General features: G+C 35.5%; 3 protein-coding genes across 3 annotated transcripts; 2 read left to right on the top strand and 1 right to left on the bottom strand.

Moving 5' to 3' along the window:
- The first annotated feature begins 600 nt into the window (after window positions 1-600).
- On the top strand, window positions 601-7534 carry LOC140773254 (histone-lysine N-methyltransferase ASHR3-like). Its single transcript, XM_073115733.1, has 8 exons — window positions 601-813; window positions 3821-3959; window positions 4088-4184; window positions 4489-4582; window positions 6140-6218; window positions 6478-6649; window positions 6780-6860; window positions 7110-7534. Exons 1-8 carry the CDS (start codon window positions 601-603, stop codon window positions 7297-7299), a joined length of 1065 nt encoding a protein of 354 aa, XP_072971834.1. The 3' UTR covers window positions 7300-7534.
- Window positions 7535-8533: 999 nt separating this feature from the next.
- Window positions 8534-10249, top strand: LOC140774483 (peroxidase 46-like). The gene is made up of 4 exons (XM_073117494.1): window positions 8534-8870; window positions 8954-9133; window positions 9376-9541; window positions 9649-10249. Exons 1-4 carry the CDS (start codon window positions 8616-8618, stop codon window positions 10062-10064), a joined length of 1017 nt encoding a protein of 338 aa, XP_072973595.1. The 5' UTR covers window positions 8534-8615; the 3' UTR covers window positions 10065-10249.
- A 4493-nt stretch (window positions 10250-14742) lies between these two features.
- Window positions 14743-17879, bottom strand: LOC140773473 (S-adenosylmethionine decarboxylase proenzyme-like). The gene is made up of 4 exons (XM_073116058.1): window positions 17670-17879; window positions 16478-16629; window positions 16364-16382; window positions 14743-16157 (listed from the first exon to the last, which is right to left on the bottom strand). Exons 2-4 carry the CDS (start codon window positions 16610-16612, stop codon window positions 14998-15000), a joined length of 1314 nt encoding a protein of 437 aa, XP_072972159.1. The 5' UTR covers window positions 16613-16629; window positions 17670-17879; the 3' UTR covers window positions 14743-14997.
- Between the last annotated feature and the right edge of the window lie 9056 nt (window positions 17880-26935).

Raw genomic sequence — 26935 nt, 5'->3', positions numbered from 1 at the left:
TATAATAATTTATGTAGTAATATGTCTTTAAAAAGAGTCATACTATAATAAATCAACAAGCCCGAAGTTATTTATAATAAAAAGAGAAATTTGCATATAACCTCCTATTTTTTTTAAAAAAAAATTATAGTTTACACCATATATATTAACTATATATAAATTGAGCCATATAATTTAGCAAATATCAATAAAAAATACCATATCTATTAGTTAAACTTAACCAAACATCTAGGTTAAGTTAATTATATTATAAAAATATTCTCAATCAAGTCATACTAAGGGTATTTTAGTTATTTTAAAAGAATATTTTAATTTTTTAGAAATAAATTTTATTTAATAGAATATTCTTATTGTATTATTTTATGCGCATATTTACTAAATTACAAGGCTAAATTATAAATACTAAGAGTATAGGGTGTAAATCCTAATTTCATTAAAAAGCAAGATATTATATGTAAACTTCCCTTCCTCAAGTTCCCATCTCTTCCTAGTCTTCCCGCCCGCGTCGCGCTTCAATTCGCTTCCATTTTCTCTCCCCTCCTCGCCCACGGGGAATCCGACCAATCTCTCTGGAACCCAACTTTCATCTCCTCCCCCACCATGAGCTCCCCATGGAACGACCGCCTCAGATCATCGCTCTCTGCCTCCACCACAACGAGCTCTGCTCCCAAGAGACGTCGAAGAAGGAACAAGAAGGAAGCGGAAGGCCCATCTCTCGCTGATCACGTCAAGGTTTGGGTGGAGAAGAAGGTAGCGTCTGGGGATCCTGAGAAGGAATGCTCCTTGCCTTTCCTCACCAACGATCCTAAAATTGTAAGTTTCTTGCTTCCGTGGGGTTCTTTTTTTTCGTATCAAGGTTGGTCTTTTATCCCTCCACCCCCCCCTTTGATCTTTTTGTTTGAAGATCGGAAAGTGGTTCTCTTTTACCTATTGAAAAGGTCTTAGTGAAAAGATTGGTTTCTTTTGTTCTTGTTGCCATTTCCCGTTCCCCATTTCTTGGATCTTTTCTTCAATCTTGTTTCTTGATTTAGAATGTTATGATCAGTTCTTTTATTGCATCTTGTGAACGCCCCTTCTTTCACAAATTCATGAATGAACCTTGCGTTTCCTCACCACCGATCCTAAGATGGTAAGCTTATGTTACCTTTTTTATGTTTCTTGCTTTCTTGGGGTTGGTTGTTGTGTAAGCACTGGCCTTTAATCCCCTTCGATTTCTTCCTTTACATCTTTTTCCCTTGGTTAGGTATTGGCTATCATATTCACTTTGGACATCATATCTACACAATTAAGATTATGTAACTGTTGCCAATTCTTGCTTTGATCTTATCGGGTCTAGATCTGATATTCAGATCGTATACGACCTTGCCTCAATCTGACCCCGTTTATAGTGTTATTAGAACGGCATTTTGTTTATATTACATTTTTTTTTTTCTAATACTTCCTTTGCCATCTATTATAGCTCAACTGTAGGTTATGCGCTAAAAGCATCTGCCTTGGTGAGGAAATGCAATGCTCAGTTCTCCATTGTAAAGAAAACTTTCATCATACTTGTGCTAAGGAAGTAGTTGGATCTTCTGTTGCTAAACCTTTTAAGTGCCCTCAACATGTATGTTCTTTTAAACTGATTGTAGATGTCATTTGTTTTCACCTGCTTTTAGTTTCAGTATGTGAAATATCAGCATTTGAGCACATTCAGAGTGCTCTAGATGCTTGTAGACTTGTACATTTATGCATGATGGTCTTTATTTTCTGTTAATTTTGCATGTGCTATGCCAAAGCCCTTAACTTTTTGAAGGAAGATGCTTTTACAGTTTATCGTTTGTTTTTAATTTCTGTTAATTGATATTTGATGGATCTAAATGGACTTTGAGACCTTATATTACTATTATCTAAAACAGGTGGCATGATGTTCTTTATTTATTCTGAGAATTGTTTTCTCAAAGTGACTAGTCCTCATCAGCGTAGACTAACAACGGAAACCATCTTTGTCAGAAACTGTTAAATTTTGAGATGGCTTTTCATCCTGCCAAGTTTTTTGTTCAAAATTTAGCTTCAAATATCCTCTTATTTGTTGATAGTTGCTTGTTCCTGTTGTTCATCTGCATCATCCATATGTGCTTCACCGATGAACAAGGTTAGCTGTGTACTTCAGGACACATTCAGAGGTGAGATAAATCATGATGACAAATTTTGATTCGTGACATCAAAGTATGAAGGTCAGTGAAGCACTGAAGTGAAAGATGTGTCATAGGACATTACTAGTCAACATATGTTAGGAAATATCTGCGAGATGTCTTACATAGGATAGGAACTTTTTTTAAAGGAAGGGTAGATGTAGTTGCAAAGCCATCAGAACTAAAGAAAATGGTCTCTAGTGCATGAAACTTTGTCAGATTGGTCTGTTCCTATTTGCTGTGACAAATGCACATATGAGTTAATTAAAACATCAGTATGTTGTATGTTATTTATTTTCAAGTTTTCCCCCAAGTTTCTGCATTTTTCATGTTTACCTTGACTTTCCCTGAAACTAATGCTATATGATTCTGGCTGAAGATGAAACCAATGCACTCAACCTTGACATTCCAAATAATTATAACTACTCATGTAACATTACTTGTAATTGGCACTATATGTTCTAACATTTTTTCATACTCAATGAAAGTAGGAATGTATTTTTCTCATGCTTTTGCAATTATTTTCATCTGAAACAGGAAAAGCAGATTATAGAATATCAACGCAATACCTGACTTGAGCATGAAATATTAATCCTTTTTCTATTTCTTCAAACAGACCTGTTACAATTGTAAAAAGAAAGGCTGTTGGCGGTGTGTACGATGTACAATTGCAGCTCACACAAAATGTACACCATGGCCAGATGGAATAACATTTACAAATCGGCCAGGGCAAGCAGTTTGTTGGAGGCATCCTTCAAATTGGTTACTAGACAAGGAGGTTAAACTCTTTTCTTTCTTTAATGATCTTTTCTCCCTAAAGTCTGGAAGAAGTGATGATTTGATGGTTTACCTGGTCTGGGATATAGATAAGTTTTCTTTGTATGCAATGAAATATCAGTATATCTTTTGGTTGCTACATGACTTTTATCTTGCTTATTGATCATCTCGATTGTACTGTAGCAGCTCACTTATTTTTAATCTAGTCACCTTTTGTTCTTATACCTGATTTATAGTGTGTTTATTCGAAGTTTACATTTATTATCAATATTTGTTGCTCAGATTGGATGAAGAACTAATCTATTTGATGTGATAACAGCATGCAGATCAAACGAGTGATATAGAGGTCCGGGTGACACTTCTGGTTATTGTTATTGTATTATTTTACATTCTATATTTCAATAAATATGGGCTTTTGATGCTTCTCAGATTTGGCAAAGCTTGTGATATAGAGACTTCACTGCATATCTTAGGGTTGTTAAGAGAAGTGGTAGGAAACTCAAGAGATAGAGAAGATCAAGAGTCACCTCAAGACTAAAGTATCAATGTTAAATTATTCTTGAATTCTACATTCATTAATTAATCTAATTGACTAGTCAAATGGGGTAGCTTAGTATTTCAACAAGGGTTACAAGTCATGATTGGTATATGAATGTGCTGTTTCTACTAAAAGTCAAAAGGTTACAACTCATGATTAGGGCGGCGAGTATTTGGATTATCTAAGATTTTTATCAATGATAACTCTCTTTTTTCAACCAATGATAATTCAAGTATTTGGAGTAAAAATCTTCAAGTGTGAACGAGCTATTTTGGAGAGATTTAGTAGAGAGGTCTTTTTATGTTTTCACGTGATCGGTACATCACTTAAGACTTGCATTTTCCATATACAGGAAGGCTTTCACCGCCTACCTCTTCCATACATCGAGGAAGATTTCCAGATTGACTCCATACTGAATGATGTTAGGGAGAACCAAACTGAGCCAACTCCATATGTACCTATAAGGCGCAGTATCCTTTATTGATTTCAGAATCATGCCGAAATTCTTTTTCCAAAACTTATTAGATGTCAGGGATCATATGTTTTTCTTTTTGAAGTTAGCCTAGATTTCTGTCACAGTTATCTTTAATAAAAGAAGATGTTTATCTAATCAAGAAGATACGTGATAGTGTTGATGCCGGTGTTGGATGTGATTGCAGCACCAAGTCCATGTGTAAGGGCAATTGTGAGTGCAGGTATTATTTTCTTTAGTATCATTTTAGTTATGATTTGTTTTATTTCATTAAGAATTAATGATTGTACTCTATATGCGATCCTTTCAATTGATTCTCATTTCTCAAGGACTACCTATCTACCTTGTTTTTCTTTTTTCTTTTCCCTTTCTAATGTATTAGATTAAATATTAAGTAGTTAGATTACATTACCATTTCCATTTTGTCCATTTTTCTTCTTCTGAGTATACCTTTTGCTTGCTAGATTCTGGTTCCTGTTGGGGTTCTAAAGTATTTTGAAGCTAGTAATGTGATTGCATTTTATTAGGAGTCTTTCAGTCTGCTGTTCCAAAACCTGTCGTTGCTTGGATAGGTGTACAAACAAAGCCTTCCGCAAAGAAAAGAAAATCGAGGTTGTCAAGGTACTTCACGTTGATACTAAAACAACTTCTATTTTTCAATCATGCCTGATGTTGGTATGGCAAGTGCAGTTGCACCTACCATTCTGCTGGCTGATCACAATGCCACATGCCATCAGCTCAATAATTGTTGTTTAGCACATGGTTCAATCTATCGTTTATTCAGCTCCATTGTTTCGATGCTACAATATACTTGGAATTTCACAACTTGTAGTTAAGTTTTCCACTTCTTTTTCTATCTTTTAGTAATCTAGTTTTGACTTTTATATTCATAAATCAGTTCTTTTTGGTACCTATCACTATTATCCAGTAGAAAACTCCTATAAATGTCTCTCATTGTTGCTTTTTTACATGTACTTTGTTGGAACTGTAAGAACTGCTCTTCTTTTGATGATATATTCAGGGAAAGAGTTCTTAGATCTTTCTCTGGTGAGATATGTGTTTCTATTGGTTGAGCAATTTAGGTCAAATACTATAGGCCTCTTGGGTTCTGTGATCACTTCAAAATATCACAAATGCTGTATTATGAGTTTTTGGACGTGAAATTTTCACAAACTAAAAGAGATGAACATGTTTAATTTATGGACTGATCTTGCCTGTTGTTGTATTTGAGGACATGAACTTCAAATTTATGGAGGTTTGGTATTGCATTTTAAACTTGCCAAGGTCATAAGGTCATATGATGGCCAGAGAGGACAAATGAACTACCAATCAGCAAAGAAATCCCTAAATATCCTCATAAAAAGAAACCCTTGAATATCATGGCGAACCTTTTCTTTGCAAAACTACTGCAGAGGCCTATATGTTCATAGGTACTATGAGAAGTATCATTTCTGCAGATGTTTTTGGTTGCAGAGAACTATAAAATTATTAAGGATTGAGGTATTCATTCCTTCAGAGAGATAACAGCAAGGGACACTCTTAGGTCTAAATTATGAGAAGGGCCATCTTGATAACCTTATTTCTTGGTCGTGTGACCTAGGTTTGAGTTATCTTGGTGAGAGTTAATCTTAAGCCCTCATCGTCATAATAGGAAGCCAGCATTAACTTACACACTGGATCAACTAATCTGGGCCATGATTGGTCTATCCGGTTATTATGTTGTTTTCATTTTGATGTTCTATGTTCTTTTAGTTACTCATGCAGTCATGTTGTTATTAAGTTTGTCATGGGAAGGAAATTTAGGAAATAGCGTTTCTAGTAGATGCTAATTTGTGGAGTAGTTAGTCATCGTACTAGGAGGAGGATCCTCTTGTTCTAAGTTGATTAGCTCTCTTCTGCAGCCTGAACATCTCATTAAATTTTCTAAGGTGAATACTTCTTACATATGACAGAGACCTTTTTCCCACTTCTTATGCATGTCATATGAAGAAAACATACTTGAATGGTGAAAATGTCATGCTTTTTAAAAGTGATGTCCTGAATGAAGCCATGTACATTGTGGTGAGCTGGTGATGGATAATACAACGTTTTGTTGCAAGGGGATATTCTGTCAATGCATTATGAGGTTTTTTTTCTGACATTTCTTTTTAATCACAGTATGTGTTATATTCTTTGCAGACAGAAAATTGTGGCTGGGGAGCTGTTGCGTCAGAAGCCCTGGAAAAGGGTGATTTTGTGATCGAGTATATTGGAGAAGGTATAATATTTTGTTCTTCACTTTTTTTTTTACAATTTGTCTGCATATATGGCAACTTTTCTAGTAATTGGACATATATTTTATATATACATATGCAGCTGGAATGGATTTTTTTTCTCCTTTTAGTTTTTGCTCCATAATCTTCCTCCATTTTCCTCGTTACTTACTATGTAGTTACCCCAACCATTTGAGAGAACCTAACTATGAAGTAATGTTATTCATGTCATCTGCTTTTGTTTCCTTCCGTTTCTGTTTTCAGTTATTGATGATGCCACATGCACACAAAGGCTTCAGGACATGAAACACAGAGGTGATCAGAATATCTACATGTGTAAACTTTATAAAGACTTCATAATTGATTCAACCTATAAAGGAAATGCTTCGCGGTTCTTCAACCATGGTTGTAATCCCAACTGTAAATTAGAGAAATGGTAATAGCACCTACTCAGCAATTGGATTCATCCAAGTATTCAAGATATGAATCCTTTAAAGCATGTCAATTTCTATATATAATGGACAATTTTACGTGCAGCATGCTTCCATTGTTTGTTGTTGTCTTAGGCGAGTTAATGGCGAGACACGTCTTGGCATTTTTGCTTCTCGTTCCATAGAAGTTGGAGAGCCCTTAACATATGATTACAGGTACTTGAAGAGCAGTTATCTGCTATTCCACTTACTAATATCTCATCAATTTCTTTCTAAATTTAACTTTTTGTTTGCTTCAAAATTGTTACTAATATATATTGCTGCATATAAACTGACTTATATCTCTTCCAACTCATAACATGATAGTTCATCTGAAGTTACTAATATGTTAAGCTCCTAACTGAATTCTTGTTCCACATACATTAAGTTGGACGATAGGACAAGTCATGTACTCGATTCTCTCAGGTTACTGCTTTTTGGTCCCATGATTAAGTGCTACTGTGGAGCTCCCAATTGCCGAGGATATATAGGGGCCAAGAAAAAAGCAGCTCAACTGGCCTCTTTCAAGATATACCGAAGGAAGGCAAGCTCCAAAGCTTTCAAGATATACCAGAGGAAGGCAAGCTCCAAGGCTATGCCATCATCAAATAAATAACTCTACATAAGAGCATAACAGAGGTACAAATTTGATTAGTTGACTGTCTTCCATTTACACACTTTGACGTACATAAGAAAAGACGTCCCTCTTTCATTCAATTGTACATATGATATCCACGACGCATTAGTTCATAGCAATTCCTTCAAATGAGTCTTTCTGAGCCTTGGTATATGGGCAATGCAGTTGTATCATTTTTTCTTTTTACTCATTGATTTAGTGTATCAGTTGTATCTTCGTAATTGAAATAAAGCATCAGATGGAAATAGTTTTCATACTTAGTATGTCATTCGAAGCTTTAATAAACTTAGGCCATTAACTTCCAATTAGCTAACTTTTCACATAAGGACCATTAATCTTGGTGACTTCCATTGTGACCTTTTACCCTCTGGCCTGCTCAGCTTCTTCTGCAGAGTGGCTCATCTAAGCTTCACAACATACTTGGTTTTCCAAAACCTACTGCTAGAATCATGCGTAAAGTGTTTAAATCGTTTATCACAGTCTGTTGATTAGTTATAGCAACAAATATGCTAAACTTCTTCTGTAAGAGGGATTCATTGTAGTCTTTCACCTTGTGGCCCTTCTCTATATAGTTTACAGATAGATTTTTCTACCTTGCGGGAGTCAGAACACTGCAGGACTGCTTCTTTTTTAAGCTTTAACAAAGAAAACTATGGTCCACATTGATGAGGACACAGAGAAAGTCCATACATTGGAAATCCACAGTGGATCCCAGACTTAATTACTCTTCAAACTTACAAAAGAGAGCAAGCATCCTATCTTCCCCTTTATTATAATGGGACATTTGAATATGGGGTGACAAAATCAGGACACCACCTACCACCCAACTTCCTAGAGTTGGGACTCCGAGAGGTCATAAGTACAGTTTTAACTCTAATTATATTTATTATGAATAAATTATTTAGTAGTCGGTTGTTAAGTTTAATTTTACGGTTCAATTGGATCATCGTATGTGTTAGCTTAAAAGAACAGTTTTTTATATTTTAACTAAAAATTAGTAGAGTTTTTTTAATTTTATATTAAGAAATGATTTGTATCTAAAGTTTGGGTTTTTGAATGATTTAAAAAGAGAAAAAAAATTCAAGGCTACGTGGAGATCTCAATCTTTCCTCTTCCTAGCTGTCAACACAGCAACACAACTAATGCAGCCATAAAGACACCCTCCTCCCACCCTCCTCCATCCACCATAAATGCTCACAAGAACCACTGCAGCACCATTGCACTTAAAAATAGTTCGTCTTCTCCCTGTCTCAAATCTCTCACATGACATTGCTTGAGTTCCTATTACCTCCTTGATGGACATGAGGCCAATGACACCTCCGTGTTACTTTCTCTCCAATGCCCATCTCACATTCTCCGCTCTCCTTGCACTCCTCCTCTGCTCATCTCTGCTCCCTTCCTCTTCCTCACAGCTCTCTCCAGATTTCTACACACTCTCCTGCCCCACCGTTGAGCTGCTGGTAAGGAACACTGTGCGCTCTGCTTCCTCCTCTGACCCCACTGTCACAGGCAAACTCCTTCGCCTGCTCTTCCATGACTGCATCGTTGAGGTCTGAGTCAAATTCTACAAGCTTACTTCTCTCAACTTAAGAGGCAGCCAAATTGTTCATGATTAGTCTCTCTTTTGTGCCAGGGTTGTGATGGGTCAGTGTTGATACAAGGGAATGGGACGGAGAGGAGCGATCCTGCTAACAAATCTCTCGGTGGGTTCCACGTCGTGGAGACGGCAAAGAGGGTGCTTGAAGTGCTCTGCCCTGGGACTGTGTCTTGTGCTGACATTCTAGTCCTTGCTGCAAGAGATGCAGTAGAGATTGTAAGTTGGGTCGTATTTTGTTGATATGAATGTTCAAATCCATTAGTATTGCTTTAGTTTTTTTAAAAAAAAAATTAAATTCTAGACTTAAGCACACACACACAAGCCATCATGTGAACTTCTGATGACAAATTCATCAATTTGCAAAACCGATGCAATTGAAAACCTTTATGACACCACCATTAGCACCATTTGTTCAGGTTCCATTACTTATGCATGCTTTATGATCAATTTGATCACAGGCTGGAGGACCATTTGTTCAGGTTCCATTGGGACGAAAGGATGGTCGGATCTCATCAGCTTCAAATGTAAGGCCAAACATGATAGACACGAGCTTTTCGCTTGATGAGATGGCTAAGCTCTTCTCCTCCAAGGGGCTTTCCATAGATGATCTAGTAATCCTTTCAGGTAATAACTAGGTGTGTACATGTTTTTTTCCTTCACATCCAATGATGTCAAAACTAATTTCAGAAAGAATCTTTCACTACTAAACATATCTTACATCGATATTGTAGGAGCTCACACAATTGGCTCAGCTCACTGCAGTTCGTTCAGCGAGCGATTCCAGCAAGACTCGAAAGGAAGTCTCGTGCCAATTGATAGCTCCCTGGATAAAAACTATGCAACCGAGCTGATCAAGAAATGCCCAGCTGATGCTAGTCCTACAGTTAGTGTCGACAATGATCCCGTGACCGCTTCTTTGTTTGATAACCAATACTACATTAATCTTGTTAATGGTATGGGCCTCTTCCAATCAGACTCTGTGCTTGCAAATGATTCTAGAACAAAGGGAACTGTAGAGGATTTCTCTGTGAGCCAGGACAGCTTCTTCAGTAGATGGGCTGAGTCGTTCGTGAAGCTTTCGAGCATCGAAGTGAAGACAGGTGACGATGGGGAGATTCTCAGTTCTTGCAGTAGCTTAAATGGTTGATGCAATTAGAGTTTGTGAGGAAACTTGTGTGTTTAAGGTTCTGTTGGATTTGCTGTATTAACCTAAGCTTTGATATTTTGTTTGTTCAGACCATAGAAAATGTACCTAGAGAAGAAATTGTAAGAGAATGTCGTTTATAATCAAAGAATTCAGCAAGCATTGTTGCTAGTTGCCACCTCTGGTGGTCTCAATTTGTATAGTTTTTGCTCTCGAAGAAGTTTTTCTTAATGGATCATGAGCGGTACGCAAATTATAGGTTCGACAAATATATTCGAATAATAGGACCAATCATTACAAGAAAAGAGCCGCAATGGACAAATTGTGTGCATATATACTAATTTAATGAAAAATCTACTAAATATCAATCCTAATGTTCATGAGGAATTAAACCCGCAATATTTTTCATGTCGGCTCCTGTCATCTCATACTTCATCAATGGGATTTAAGACATAGATGAACTAGAATTTCCATTTAGACTAGAACTCTTTGTAAGAAAGTTCAATAAAATGGATGTCATAAAAGACTATACTAAAGTTGGCATTCGGTTCGGGTTGGTCTGGGCACTCCGTCAAATATGTGACAATTAAAATTTAGTGCGTTAAACGATTGGGATCAATTTGGCTCACATTCGACAATTCCTTAGTATTTCTTTTGAAACATGGTTAAAGTTATTTGATACATAAGATTAAGACATTGGCGTGCATCAGATGGACATGAATACTAACCCACACGAATTGGCTCGGACTAAAACACTGCTCACCATAATGGCACTACTCTATTTCCGTGAACTTTTTCTCTTCTTAGCCTACTAATAAAAAAATAGCTTACTCTCATTTTACTTCACAGGTTGCCTGCGATTAGTTGAAAAAACGAACGGATTTATAATTTAGGGATTTTATAAATCACATCCTATATTTTATCTATTTTGTGATTCACATCCTGTCTTTAAGGATTTTGTAATCTGACTCTTTTTCTCCTATAATTCTAACTTAACACCCTAGGTTAACTTAAACGATACTAGAAAATAAATATTTCATTATAATATATAAAAGAATTTATAAATACCTAAATTACTCATGTCTTCTTCATCCTCTTTTTTTCTTTCAAAAAAAAACAGAGAAGGAAGAGGAGGTAGGTAAGGAAGATGGTGAAAAAATATAGAAAATAAGAGAGAATAATAGAAGTATTTTAGTAATTTGGTCGAAGTTGGTTAGGATATTAAATAAGAATTATAAGAAAATAGGAGAGGTCAGGTTATAAAATCCTAAAAACCAAAGTATGAATTACAAAATAGATAAAATATATGATGTGATTTATAAAAATCTCTATTATTTGTTACAACTTATTCGATCCGAGCCAACAGCCGATGTTGTTGGGATACTGTGGGATATTGTGGGGGGAGTTGTGTCACGGGGTACCTGCTATAACTGCTGCCTCTAACACCAAACCCACCCAATGCTCTCATATGATATCCCATTATATCAAGACCAATAAAAAATTATAAGAATAAAACTAAAAATATAATCAGAATACTGCATGTCAACTGAAATTAGTGAATGATTGTTTTCAAACAACGAATGAATTGGTGAATGGTTCCAAAACACTGTCTGCCAGCACTGGCAAAGTGGCAAGTTGACGTCCATCTATAGTGACAAAAATACATGCGTTGATGAGATTTGTCCTAAGTATACACTATCTATCTAAGCCTAAACTTCACTCCTGCAATTGCTAATCGCTAGAGATATATATTTCAAATATAATAACTTAATATCGGTTTCCGATCGATTGAAGAGCATAGTCTCAAGCACAAGGAAAAAACGCAGGCATTTTTAAAATTAAGCAGAGGAGATAAGACAACCGTCCCGGAGATAAGCCTTTTCATATTTATAGTAACATGAATTAACCTATTATTTAGATGTGATTTATAAAAATCTCTATTATTTATTAGCACCGTAAGTAAGAAGAATCATCAAAAAGCTAATTTATGTTAACGTGAATTAACCTTTTGCAGTCTAACCAGGTTGTCACACCTGGGCATACGTCTTTTTCCTCCTCCACTTGGCAGTCCACTTGCCCTAAGGACTTAATTAGTAGGAGCCCATTTTGTATAGGGAACCCTGTGAGTGTACATAAAGAGATACCCTTTAGTTTAGTAGCTCATTTTCCATGGTAGTGAACACTTGGAATTGCTCAAATGATGTCCACTCCCTCTCTGGTCGACAGCCCAACCTCCAACACCCTTCAAATGGATCCGATAAATCCGGAGTTGCTCCTCGACCTCCAATCCTCCATACCAACTTCGGACGGGAAAGGGCATTCCGGTCTTTTCACTACACATACCTAGGTTCATAGTATCTTAGTAGTATTCATTAGAAACTATTTCATTTCGCCTGTGGATTATAACAGCACGGCAGAGAAATAAATTTAATAGCAGAAGGAAACAGTAGAGGGAGAGAACGGTTAGTGGGGCCAACAACAGAGAAAGAAGAAGAAGAAGAAGAAGAAAGTAAATTAAATTACTTGGGCTTCTTCTCTTTACTTCTTTCTTTCTTTCTTTTTGGTCTTTCAGGATAGGAGAAGATGAAGAGAGCCATGAAGATCAAAGAGCAAGTGCTCCAAGCTAAGGAGAAGAAGAGGAGGAGGAAAGGTTCGGTTCCAAGAGGAGGGAGAGAGGAAGAGAGGCATCACCATCATCATCATGATCATGCATTGCTCTTTGGAAGAGGAGGAGGGGAAGAAGACGTGGTCAGCTTTTGGTGGTGGTGAGTTCTATACCAGAGAGAGAGAGAGAGAGAGAGATTCATGGTGTCTTCGTGTGTATGTCCACTTGTGATAGTGGGAGTAGTACTGCGATATTGGCGAATTAGGCTCAATCATTAGTTCTCTTCTTGGCCTTTTGTTTTTGATTTCTTTATGACTTATTGGTGACCTTCTTGTTTCAAGGTTTGCATTATTTTCTTGTACCTCTTATCGGATTGCAAAAAGAATGTCGACGTGCTTTCTTGTCCTTTTCTTTGATCACTTTGATCATTCTTCACGGCCAATATATATATATATATTTGTTTGTGGGGACTAGACTAGGGATGCTTTTGTCTGCTTAGCTTTTCAATTTCCTTGATCCATTAATAAAAAAATAAATAAAAATCTTTGATCTCCTCCTATAAGATGATCAACTAGCTTGGAAAGGGTGCAGTTTAGGGTTGAAGAAGAATGGGAATAAGCCTTAATTTAGCCACAAAGACTGTACAAAAGAATGTGATTAGTAAATTGTCGTTCTATTTGTAGAATAATTTTGTAAATTATTTATGAGCATATGATTAAGCGAGTAATGATAGAAAAAGATTATACTTCGGCAGAACACATAAAAGAGTTTGTAACAAGTGGTGGGAGTTTGGCATGCCTTGAGCTCATTACTTGAAAATCTTTCAAATTGAAGGCCAGGACCCAAGCTTGTTTGGCCACATCTTTGAAAATTAGTATGTATATTGAGTAGCTCTAGCTACCATCGTATGCAACAAAGAATGAAGTACGTATGATATCATAGGCTTGTGACCACCTTGCAATCATCTTCTAGAAAGATAAAAGACTTGAAATTTTGTAAACTCTAAAAATGATCCCATGTCACACATTTGTGCCATCAGAATAGCCTTTTTTCCTTTTTTTCTAATCAAGACAAGAGTGCCTACAACTTATCCTCAGTATACCTCTAAAATTGAAGAAAAACTACATATATAAAACATGATAGAATGGAGCAAAAATTGACCTAACCCGATAATTCGGCTCATAATCAATTTTGAGTCTAGTCTAATTAGGTTTGGATCGAAAAATGATAAACACGTCTAACCTAATTAATAATCAATCATGTTTGGGCTTATACTATTAACCTAAGTCTGATTCTTTTTGCCCGTTTAAGTATACAAATCGGGTCAATCAGCCGATATATATATATACATATAAGCCTAACTTTAAGTCACTCACACCCTCACCATCTCCAAACGTCGGCACTCTCACCTCAGATTTTGTCTCCTACCTCTCCCTTACAGCCATTGTCTGCAATGCCTTGTCTAATCCCTCCTCCTCAACTCCACTAATCCTTCCTCCTCAACTCCACTTATAACAACACAGTGTTTAGATCGCCAAAACTCTCATGGTCTATGGTGCGTGAATGTTAGTGATGAATTTGATGACGTTGAGCTGCAATCTCATTTTCTTTAATCATTTTATTATTTTGTATTGATTTTTATCTATGTTATTTTGTAAATCAAACCCTAGCAAATTCCAAAAGATTTAGATTAACGTATACAAAAACCACCCAGACGGAAAAAATACAATATAAACTTAGATAGCCACAATTCAATTATTATAGAGCTCCAGGAATGCAAATTTGTGGTGGCCTCCAAAGTGGCCACAAAAATTCAATTGCTTAAAATAGTAAGAGTAGAGCATATTCATGACCATTGCCAATTGCAGAGGTGTGCACAGCCCCACCAAGCAAGCATAAAATTAATTGGTCATGGCTTTTATCATGACAGAATCATAAACGGACAAATGGAGGACGGAAAGGAACCTCTATCAGAGTCAAATCACGTTATGAATAAAAAAAAACCGTAATCATATGTCATGCATCAATCATTGTCCAAATGAACAGCCATTGATTACTAATGATTAAAACCACATAGACCATAAAAGTGGTAATTTTATTTCAATGTCAACTTCACAAGTCATAATTGCTCAACTAGAAGAACAAACCGTAACTCATTGTGGTAGACGTACGTAGCAAACCACCTAGAGTTTTTATTCAAATTCAACATAGCAAACCATCATCTATAGCGGCGATACTATTAACCTGGCTGGCTGCTTCACTAAATAAACCAAAAGGAACAAACACACACAGCAGAAACTTCCGTCAAACTTCAACATCATAACATCCCTCTCAGAACCTCATTTCGTATCTCTCTTCCTTCTCCTCCGCCACCTCTTCCTCTCCTTCCCAGCAGATGCCCAACTTATTAGCTTTCACAGTCTTCACATCCTCTCCATTCCAGTAATACAGGATGGACCTAGGTGACACCGCACTCTCAGTAGCAGCAGTAAAACTCTGATACATCAGTAGACCACCACCAGGCAGCTCCTGCTCCACCATATTGTTGCAGGTATATGCATCAATACCAACCTTCTTCCCCCATGATCCTGCCAACCCATGCCCACCAAAGATGGTAACCGCAACGGAGAATTCCGAAGGGCCAAAGCATCTCAGAACCCTCTTGATCAGTCCCGCATAATCCAATGAGCCAGAGTCGAAACCCATAGCTTCATAGCTAGCATAGCTGAAACCTTCCTCTGGAGTCACATGAATTGTGGAAAGAGCAGATCCATAGATGCCGTTCATTGAATAACCACAGGGATCGAATTCGAAATCACAAATGTCCATTTCAGGGATAATATCAGAGATCCCAGATAGTTTTGTCATCTCCTTGGCAGAAGAGTGACCATCAGCTGAATTCTTGAAGAAGATGGATGCTCTTTTACTGTCCAAACCAGTCATGCACATCTCAAGAGTGACCATGGGCATCTCGGGTTTCTGGGTGGCATAATAAATGTACCACTTCTGCTTGGGTTCTGCAGCATCTCCAATCACATAAGCATTACCACCTGATGTGAGACTGCCGAAGAAGCAATTAAGGCAGGAAACCTCCTCTGAGAAGCTGCGGTGGGGAGATGGCTGGGCACCGGGGAAAATGAAGGTTCCACGGGAGTACTTAGCAGCTAAAACAGAGAGTGACAGCTCCTCAGCAAGCTCAAGAATTCTTGGAATGGAGTTTAGGAGCTTTGTAGTCCCGCAGGTTTTGAGAATAATCTTGTATGGGAACACAAAGAGGCTTGATTCAGAAAGGACATAGGAGTCAAAATCCTTGTTCGAGAGCTGAGACACAATGGTGCACCGTGCAAGATCCAGAATAGAGTCGATTTGGGCCCGTGAGAGGGCACGCAAGCCCCGGCCGTGGGGGTCCACGAAGACAGATGCCTCAGAGAAGGTGATCTCTAGGCGCTTCTCGTAACCCTCAAACCCAATTGCAGAGACTGGGGGAGGGTTCATGGAATCAACTGCTAAGTGGGCCATCGGATCAAGCACGAGAAAGAGTGTAAGGGGTCAAGGAGAGGAGAAGGGAAGACAGAGACGAGATCGAGAGAGGATTGGTTATCAGAAAGCAGCTAGCCAGAGAGTTTCTTCAAAGCAGAAGGCAAAACGAAAATATAGGAAATCCTACTCTACCGAAGAGGGCATCCAAAGACCTATCAGGATGGCTTCCTCGCGCACTGCAACAAGTGAAACAACAAAATAGATTAGAAACCAAATACAAAACATCAAATGCATAAATTTGAAGGAAGATTGATGCCTTTCTTCTACTTACGTTGGAGTATGCAGCAGATTGGAACTTCTTAATTCCTCCGGCAGGTCGAACGTCCTCAATGCTGTATCCAAGGGGAGCTTCGTACTGTAATGAACTACTACTACTAGACTTCTTCTTCCCACCTTTAGACTCCATTAAAACATCAACACTTCCTGCAATCAAAAGAAGAACAAAACAGTGTGAACAAACAACTTATCTTTGTCCAGGATAGTAACCATCTATTAAATTCCAAAGATGCACACAGTCATCAGAATCAACGTAAATACACATACAAACAATTCATATATAATAACTATATGGATTCGGTCAAATTCTTATCACATTTTCATTAACTTCAAGACTAAAAATTAGAGGACTGGTCATAAAATAATTTGAATAGCTAATATAGATTAACAGATGATATATAAGAACAAAAAAAATGATAATCTCAGTTGACAGATAATGATTTATAGCCATTAAAAACCCTTTTCGTGCCTATATATAAAAAAATTTCAAAATACAAAGACACATAACAAAGAAAAGTACATACATGCAGAGAAGAATTGTAAAGGTAAATCAGAAAGAAAATGAAAGGGAAAGGGAACAAAAAGTATCAAACTACCAAAAGAGCTACTCGAATTCTCATGTAAAAATAGCAACAAATAAATGATGGACGCTGATTCTTCACCGAGATCTACCATTAAACATCATCAGATTGAAAACAACCTCGTGAAGGATTAGATAACAAAAAAATAATTAATTCAATACAACCTAAATCCAGAAATCTTAGACAATAATCCCCGACAAGAAAAACAAGAAAAGAATTCAAATCAAAAGAAGGAAACAGAGACAAAAAAATTTAAAAAAAAAATACTTACACGGTTGCGAATAAATTACAGGAACAACAAGTATTCACCTAAAATGAATTCATAACGCAAGTCGTGTTCTTCATCCAAAATTAACAACAAGGGAACGAACAACTCATCAATCTCTAGGGAATATATCCAAGCAAACAGTACAATATCAGATCATGGTTTTTCCTTTTAATCTATCCAAAACGTTCCTCTATGCATTAAGCATCAAAGATTCGAAAGAAACCCTAAATACCAAAATCATTAAGAGAAACATCAAAGTAAAAGGCCAAGGAAAAAATACGTTGTGAATAAACCAACCAGATCTACAACCCCAATAGAAAGAAGAGAAGAAAACTTACACAACACCGGGAATAGTACTTTGTTCCGATGGCGTCAAAGAAACCCGAAGCTCTGAACGATCCCCCGCAAGCTTATTCGAGAGGGAGAGGAGAGGACCCAACGAATCTAAGAACCCTAAAAAGAGAGAGGAGAAAAACGGGGGGAGGAGAAGTCTAAGAGCTCTCTATTCTCTTTCAGCGGCCAAGGTATTCGATGCTATGTTCGAGAGAAACTAGCCGTCCATTGCCTCCTATTTATAGCCCGTGTGAGACCCTTTCACCACGAAAACCCTCGGAAAGTTTCATAACCGCATCCTAAGTCCTAACCCTAGAAGGAAACGAATCGCGCTTTCCGGAAACGGGTGGGGACCCGTGACGTCGAGATTCGCATCCAAAAAAGTAATCCACGGCTCACGGCTCACGGGGTTCCAGTACGTTCTTCCGGTATTTACGCACAACGGGTTCAGACCCGTTAACTACTGAGTAGGGTTTAGCGGATCCGAATCTTTTCTCGATCCGACAAATTGTGTGGCCATAAAAGAACGGATGGTGTGAAGGGGTTGGTCAAAAGGTATGGGCGGGAGTAACTACCTTCAAAGGACAAGTGGATTGCCTGCTACAAAGGATGCATCCTCTAAAACAAGTGTTCGGCCCTGGATCAAACACGTGGCTACCGTTAACAGCTTTGCTGATTCTGATTTGCTCCTCGCGAGCTGTCGGCACGTGGCATCCACGCATTATTTTTATGGTACATGTGAACTGTAAGTAGGGTGTAAGTTAGATTCATATCCATTTAATTTGATTAAATTTGAATTTTAAATTCGAGTCAGATTTTAAATGGATATGATAATTGGGATCTATTTATTTTCGGATCACATCGGACTCAAATCAAATTCAATTCAATTAGATAATGAATTGAATTTAAAATCTCACAAATAATTGTGAATAGGAAAAATATAATAATCTTATTTAAAATATATATGTTATAATTTTGACACCCAATTATGATAGTTTTGCAGCAAAAAATTATCACCCTATATTTAATTATTTAAATAAAAAATGACACAAGTTGAATATATTAAATGAATATAATAGAGGTCAAAAAATTATATTTTAGGAGACTCAATTATCATAACTATTTAAGTATATAATTACATTACTATTTTCGAAAAGCCTTCTCGAAAATAAATTTCTAATTTTACGTGCGTTTAGTTGCTAAAAAATGAACGAAGAAAAACACTTACTTTTAAAAATATTTTTTAATCTTATTTATAAGAAAAGGAAATAGCTTCATTGTTTTATTTTGACTTATATTATTTAAAAAGAGAGAGAGAGAGAGGCATTTTATTAAAGTCAATCCTTTGATTAAACTCCACTTTGTAGTTAGGGTGAAAAAGTAAATATAAAAATCACTAATGACAGAGGCTGTCTGTTGATTACAAATATATGATTATGACATCTCATGGTATCAAACCATTTGTGGCATCAAATTGTATGTCTAATTTTTTATTAACAGATTTGTGATCAATCATAATAGGCATTATATATTATATAACATTATAAATATACATCCTCTTCTTATATTGGTCTTTAAACCTCTTGGTTAGAGAGAGTACATGTGTCACCAAATAATAAAAGGTGGCAGATCCTCCAAAGGTTGCTTGCTTGCTTGTGTGTGATGAGAGATAGCTGTTCTCAAGTATCACATGATGCTGACTAGTGCCTGACAAAACATTTGGAAGACAAGGAGAAAGACAGGAACTATTGGTCTCAATCTACCTCTCTACTGTCTATACCACATAAAAGAAGAAGGAAAAAAATAAAATAATGGAGGGATAGGTGGAAAAGAAGAGGGAAAGGATAAGAAAAGCTTTAATGAGATAAGATAAGTATTGGCCTGATAATTATTTTTATTTTTATGTTTACTTTTACATCACTGTCCTTTTGATTTGCCATAGTTTCTGATCACATAATCTTGACAAAAGTTGATGAATAAGATTACAATTGCATGAGTGGTGGTGTGAGGATAGATGTGTATTTTTATTACTGTATACTATAGTCTAGGATTACATGGTATGTTATATATATATATATATATGAGATTGATATCGAACTATAAATAAATAAATAAAAGAATGTAAACCATAAAATCACTATAAATGTGGAGTGTTATTTGAGAACCTCTCAGCAAAAACAAAGAACAAAAGAAAATGGTTCCTTAACTTCTCATCTTTGCTAGGATTTCAAAGGCCATGACAAAGCAAACAACTTTTCATAGTCATTAGGGAGATTAAAGAACTCATGTACAACATGGTGGAGAATTTATTAAAGATCCCCATCTTTGTAAGCTTTGACGTGGATCTTCGTCATCCCACAAGAAAAAGGAGGAGGAAAGAAAAAAGGGGTTGTCTTCTTATTATATATTCTTATTCAAAAATGGTGGTACCAAAGACCAAAGACCAAAGGAGGAGCTTTATATATCCTTCGATTTTTGTAAGCTTTGCTTTGTTGTACATGCACCAACGCAGTATGTAGCTCTCTCTTCACTTTTGTTGATGGAATTGTATATTTCCTTTGCTAACTTTCTCTTATTGCTAACTTTACTTTTGTACTAGTCTTTATTCCTCGGAGTTAATTACTCTCACGCCCCCTTAGTATACCCAGCTTTCACAGGGATTTCTTAAATTTTTTTAGATTACAATGTCAATTCTAAATTTTAGAGCAAAGTGAAACTAGTAACCTAAAAATACATAATAACCGACTATATCCCTAAAAAATTAACAATTTTATTAAATTTAGAAAAAAATAGTAAATTACCAAATAAGCTCAATGTGTCTCCTCTATCAAACCCACCCCGATCACCTCGTAGGAGTACGCAAGACGACGCTATCAAGCTCGAGGAAAGCTTGGACGAGGCCGGAGAGCACAGCCTTGCTTGCTACCGTTGTCGAGGCTGCTCGGCTCCTCGTCGGCGCACATGTGCAAGGAGCCAATCAAGAAGTTGGCCTGCTGGTGCTTAGCTGTCGCAAGCCGACGGCAGGGAGGTGAGGTCAGCGACTAGCGACGGTGAAAGGGTGGTTGGCGACGGTGAATGGGCGGTCGGTAATGATGAAGGGGAGAAGTCGGTGAAGATTGATCGAGGAAGATAATTATTTTTTTATAATAATTTAATTTAATTATAATAATATATCTTTTTATCCTAATTTAATTAAATGGTTTATGATGGAATCTATGTCATTTTGGGGTTAAGTAACTACCACGTAAGCTAAGTCACCCAATTTTTCGACGATAGACAATAAAAGGGTCACAACTAAATTTTCTAAAAATTTAGGGGTGACATTGTAATCAGGGGTCTACGTCAAAACCTGGTATAGTTCAAGGGGTGTTAGTGTGATTAACCCTATTTCTTGCCATTGTATGTCTATCATTTTGAATACAGTGTTAGAATAACCATGTATTTGAACATAAAATTTATATAAACTTTGAATCCAAATTAAAATAGGGTCCACACATTATTAGTGATGAATAAATGGTGGAATAGAAGTGCTTAAAATATTTTAATGTTATACTATATAATTATTGTTAATTTTAGAATTTTAATTAAATTTAAAATTGGTAACTAAAGGAATTTAAAACTCAAACGTTATAAAAATTTTAAAATTTTTGTAAAGGTCATAACGATCATTTTAAAATAATTAATAGGCTAAATTTATTTAAGGATTATAAGTTTTGAAGAAATTCAAAAGACCTCAAATATTTATAAATACCCATTTGTTAACGAGAAACAACACAAAAATTCGAAGTCAAGTTTTAGCTACTTTTTTCTTTTGAATTTTCTTATATATTATTTTAATCAAATTAGAGGAGTGCAGTTTTCATAGAGAAATATTAAAAACTGTGCTATTCGATGACGCAACAACGAGATTCTGGGTTGTATCTTGGAGGAAAAAGAGGTATGTAACTTTACACAAAGGGCATTGCTTTCCTTTAGGATAGTTACGTTTCAGTGTGCACCATAAGCCAGAGTTCCTTAACTTATTATTCTTATTTATATTAAATAATATTTATTTTACTTTTCAAATACAAAACTAAATTATTTTTTTTCTGTCCATAAATATTTTATGTTAAAAAAACTAACAATTTTCACTCACTCGTTCAAATCTATAAAAAGAATTAAATAAAAATTAGTTTTAAAATACCACATTAATTATTTTAAAAAAAATTATAAGAAATATAAACTACCAAATTGTGTATGGACATTGAGCCTCAAGGGTACACATTTTAATAAGTAATAGAATCTATAACTACTCATTTTTATAAGTAATAGAATTTATAATTCACACATGTAGATGGCGAATTGGTCTTAAACATATAATTTTCAACACCAAAATTAATTTATAAAAAATATTACATTCTACAAAAATTAAATTTATTTAAATTAATTTTATTATTATTAGTATTGATCGAATATGTGGCGGTTTGAATTAGATTATTATTGCCACCAATATGGAAAAGATTAGAATCTATCATTTGTTGTTTTCCGAGAGGAGTTTCTGACTTCAAATTTATAATTTACAACTCACGAGTTTTGATGGAAACCTATTTGTATAGGAACTTAGTTTGACTATTCCTTTGACTAGAGCAAACTTACAAATAGATTAGACGCCTTCTTGGAATTCTCTTTTCTTATGTTGCCGGCTAGCTGAAACAAATTGACCATAACTTTTCTCTTCAAAGTCACCCAAATCCAGCCATGTCTCTATCTCTTAATCCAATTAAAACAGAAGACTTTTTCAGATCACAGTACCACTAAGAAGAAGGTAGAGAGAGAAGAAGGAAACTAGAGCACTTAAAACACTATAATCATCTTTCGTTTCAACAATCAAATCTTTTGTACTTTGCCAATGAAACGATTCAAATCAGCGTACTGTTTTGAGCACTAGAGTTGAGTAGTTGACAAGCTATTTTACCTATGAGCAGATGCAGTAGGCGAAAGGCTGTCACTTTTGTCAACTTACGTACTAACACTACTTATTCATAGCAATAGTCTTGTTGCACTAAGTGAAGACTGAAGAGCAGTGAAACCCAGAAGACAAACTTAACTTTGGACCAAAGTGCTTAGAGAGGTCTAAGAACTTTTGCAGCAGAACTTGGAAGTAAATCGGATAGATTTTAACTCTCTTTTTATCACTTTATGACATCACTTCTTGTGACCTCAGTTCTCCTCCTATCTACTGTTATATATGATCTCTGTAGCATAATGCTCATAGCTGCAGTGATAGCAAGGAACAGAAGGAACTATCAAATGGGTGATTGTTATGAACCTTGCAACTACATGTCATATATTAGTTGGAATGCTTCGTTACTCAAAAAGTTAATTATCTTCTGTGATTGCGCTCCTTAACCCCAAGAAACTTTCCTTCTGGAGTGGATGAAATGCTGCAAGAATATGTTTAGCTGATGAGCAGACAAAATCATCTACCAAAGTAGATCTTCTTTCTTTCCCGGTTTTCATTGTTTTGGTCGCAGAGATCATAAACTAAAGCACCATAAAATAAATTGACAGAAAAGAAAAATAAACATAGACTATCAAACAACATAATCAGGTATTATATCATTCCAAATTCGTCCAAAGTGGTTTGCTACACTATTTTTCCAAACAATACAATGTAATAACTCAAGCTCAAGAGGGATAGATGGGGAGATAGAAGGTGGAAAAATTAACAAGAATGAAGATAAGGTTTATGAAATTAAACGGGGGTAGAGGGCGGCCATATGTATTAACTGTAAGATAAAAAGTCTTGCAAGGTCAAGAAAAAAACCTTACAACATCGACCTATAAAATTTAAAAAATAAAAAATAGAAAAAAAAATAAGAGTAGAAGCTCAGCAAGGATAGCACCATTCACAGATAGCACAGCATGCACTGTAGCCCTTCAACCTTCTTCTCTTAAACCATCCGAAGCTGCTTTCAAGAATGACATCCCATAAGCATAGATGATCAAAGAGGAAGGCAAAAGGCATGGTAGGTTTGGACATTTTAGATGTAGATGGTAAACCCTAAGCTAAAGTACTTGGGAATTAGAAAGACTCTGGTGCATGTACTAAGTGTTGGAGAGGGGGAGGCTTCTTATATAGAAAGAAAAAGGCACTGCGGGAAGAGTTAATGTGATGAGGTGGAAAAGGGAAGTAGGCTGACAATCCAGTGCATGCACCTGTGTGGTTCTCCTCTCTGCTATCAGAAGAGAAGTTGAACCCATCACTCAACTCCACATGTAAATTGATACAGAAACCAAGGCCAGAGGATGGCAAACTAGGAGAAGAAATAGCAAGGAAAATGGATGGTGACTGTTCAAAGACTCAGCTTATGTTACATTCACATCACAATATATATCACATCACTTCTCTCTCCCAACTCACGCAACTTAGGGAGCAAAAGGTATTGGTTGCTGAGATAAATCGAGTGAGGTAGGAAATAAATCTCTCCCCTTTGTTTCAGAAAAACAAACACCTAACAAAATATCGTGTATTTCTTTTATATACTCCAGTTCTGAAGAAAGCTATAATAAAAAGAGAATTTATCCTATTTTTGCAGATTATACGCTTGCCCTTCAATCTTTTTACATGATGAATGGAGTTAAAGCTATAGAAGGACAACTCAACAAGGTGAGAGGAAGAGGTAGATGAATTGGTCACCTCTCATTAATGTTGACTTATACTTCTTTGGAAAAAGGAGCAGTTGCTAATAAATAGGCTATGATGAACGCCTTCAACTAGAAAACCACTCCTGCTTTTACCAAGCAAACAAGCAAAATACTCAATGCATGATTTTCTTTTATATATGTATATATTTAATGTAACATACAACTGAGCCACGGTGCATCCAAACTATATATGTAATGCTATAATAAATACTAAATATTAATCTAATATTTATGGGAAGAATCAAATTAATACCCTTTGTAATGTCGTGATAAGAATGTCACTGAGTCACTAAGATGTAGCAAAGACTTTCATGTATGCTTTTCATTCGTATGTTCTTTCATAAACATTGTTTAGGGTCCAGGTGTATCCCTAACGTCACAAGTGCTAGTCCCCTTTAGAATGGGAATTCTTGGATAGAGTCAACCAGTTGAGTCTTGAATCTCAATGCTTATGCATGTTACTTATAGGTACTTTGCACATAATTAACGAGCTTGAAATAAAAAGTTAATTATGTTTCACAGTTTTATTATAAATATTATTGTAATTGAATAATTATACTTTCTGTTTCAAAGTTTATTTTTACCTATTTCACAGTTATTAAATATTTATATTTTTTGTTAATTTTACAGTTTTATTATGTAATTCTCAGTAATTAAATAATTATATTTTATGTTTCATTCTTTTATTACAAAATTCACAGTTATTAAACACTTATAATTATACAAATTTTATATATAGTTATTAAATATTTGTATTTTCTGTTTTGCAGCAGTTATTAAATACTTATATTTTTGTACATTATATTTTTTTGTTTCTTGTTTTATTACTCCATCTTTTCAAGACAAAAGTGATATATAATACAAATATTAGATGATTTAAAATGTATAGATTTTCTTTCCCCACTATTTAATATGAGCAAAGTTAAAAAAATAAAAAAAACCTTGATATTTATTACTGTATTTTATTTTAATATCTCAAAAATATTATGGTAATATGATAATATAATAAGACAAAGAAGTTAGATTATATAAAATGCACATATTTTCTTTCCCACTATTAATTAAAGGGCAAAGTTAAAAAAAATGAAAAATAAAAACTTAATATGTTAAGGGACAACCAAAATAGGTCTAACAAAAATGCATTAACTTATATATGTATACTATGTCCATGAATGCATTAAACGGAGAGCTTTTAACGAGAAATAATTAATAAAAAAATTTATCAAAAATATGGTAGGTCTTGGTTTTATTACTGTCTTTTATTTTAATATCTCAAAAGTATTATGGTATTAATTTTCTTAATGGATAACTAGCACATAGATAAATTAAATTACATAAAAAATACGAAACGATCTTAACACCTCTGACTATTAAGATCAAAGTAAGGAAGAATGATATATATCCATACGATTAGACGTGACATGAATGTAGCATTACTTTCGATAAAAAAAATATATATATAAGAAATAATATTGCATGGGGTACAGTATCAACTAGCCCACATCACACCATCGTATCAAGATTCGTGCGTAGAACTTGGACCGTACAAATACTATTCATGGCATGCGCCTGCGTGCATGCCTTCACATGCACGTACAAATTAACCCCCTCCTATCTCTTGCTCAGCTTCACAAATAGAGAAAGATCATAGACAATTATATATATATATATAAGAAAATTTTGTATATAATATCTTACCTTTTAATAAAATTATAATTTATAATTTATATTTTAGATTAGATCTGAATTAATACTGTAATAATCCGTTAAGTATAGATATTTTTATAATTTTTTTAGTATAATTAATTTAGTCTAAATATTTAAATCTAATATATAAATATAGCTAGGATTTTATAAGATATATTGTAGGGTTTCCTGGGGTTCCTTGGTAAGTGTAAGCATTATTGAGATTGTTATCTAGCCTAGGTAGCTAGATAGCTAGGTAGCTAAGCCCTATAGCTTCTTTGTAGGATGTAATGATTCCAGTTTACAGAGAATCCCTGCAACAGTACACTCATGCATGTGTAGACATACTTCCAGGAAGTGACAACACAGATAGTGAGTTGATGGATTCAAACACAAGAAGATAGTAGAAGAGATTTGCATGTTGGTTTGCATGCAGGAGTAATTACTAGCTTTGGGTACCAATCAACCAGGTGGGTAGTTTTAGTAGCTACTGTAGTAATTATTTGGAATTGAATGGGTTGGGTTATGGGTAGCTAGCATTAATTAATGCATGAGGCCTTCACTTGCTACTACTCCCTTGAAGTTTTCTTCTTCTTCTTCTTCTCCTTTTTCGATAATTTGTACCTAGAGCTTTTGATTCCTCTTCCAATTAAACATTGTTTCTTTTGCTCTCATTCCTCTCAAACTCTTAATCTCTCTCAACTTCCCTAATCCAATATGTCCCAATCTCACTAATTTGCAATCTCTATCAAACTCTCCTGCTTCTTCTACAGCACAAAATAATATGCATAAGTATATAGAGTAATTTTATAAAATCAGTTTTTGCGTAAATAGCATAACCCTCTGTCACTCTATAAAGAGTGGAATAATTCAGGGGCCTTAGTATTATAATTTCTTT

The sequence above is a fragment of the Typha angustifolia genome, chromosome 13, assembly GCF_048772165.1.
Source record: "Typha angustifolia cultivar Huaian chromosome 13, ASM4877216v1, whole genome shotgun sequence".
NCBI classification, from domain to species: Eukaryota; Viridiplantae; Streptophyta; class Magnoliopsida; order Poales; family Typhaceae; genus Typha; species Typha angustifolia.
Note: the sequence above shows the minus strand (reverse complement) of the source record. Positions and strands in the feature narration are given on the sequence as shown.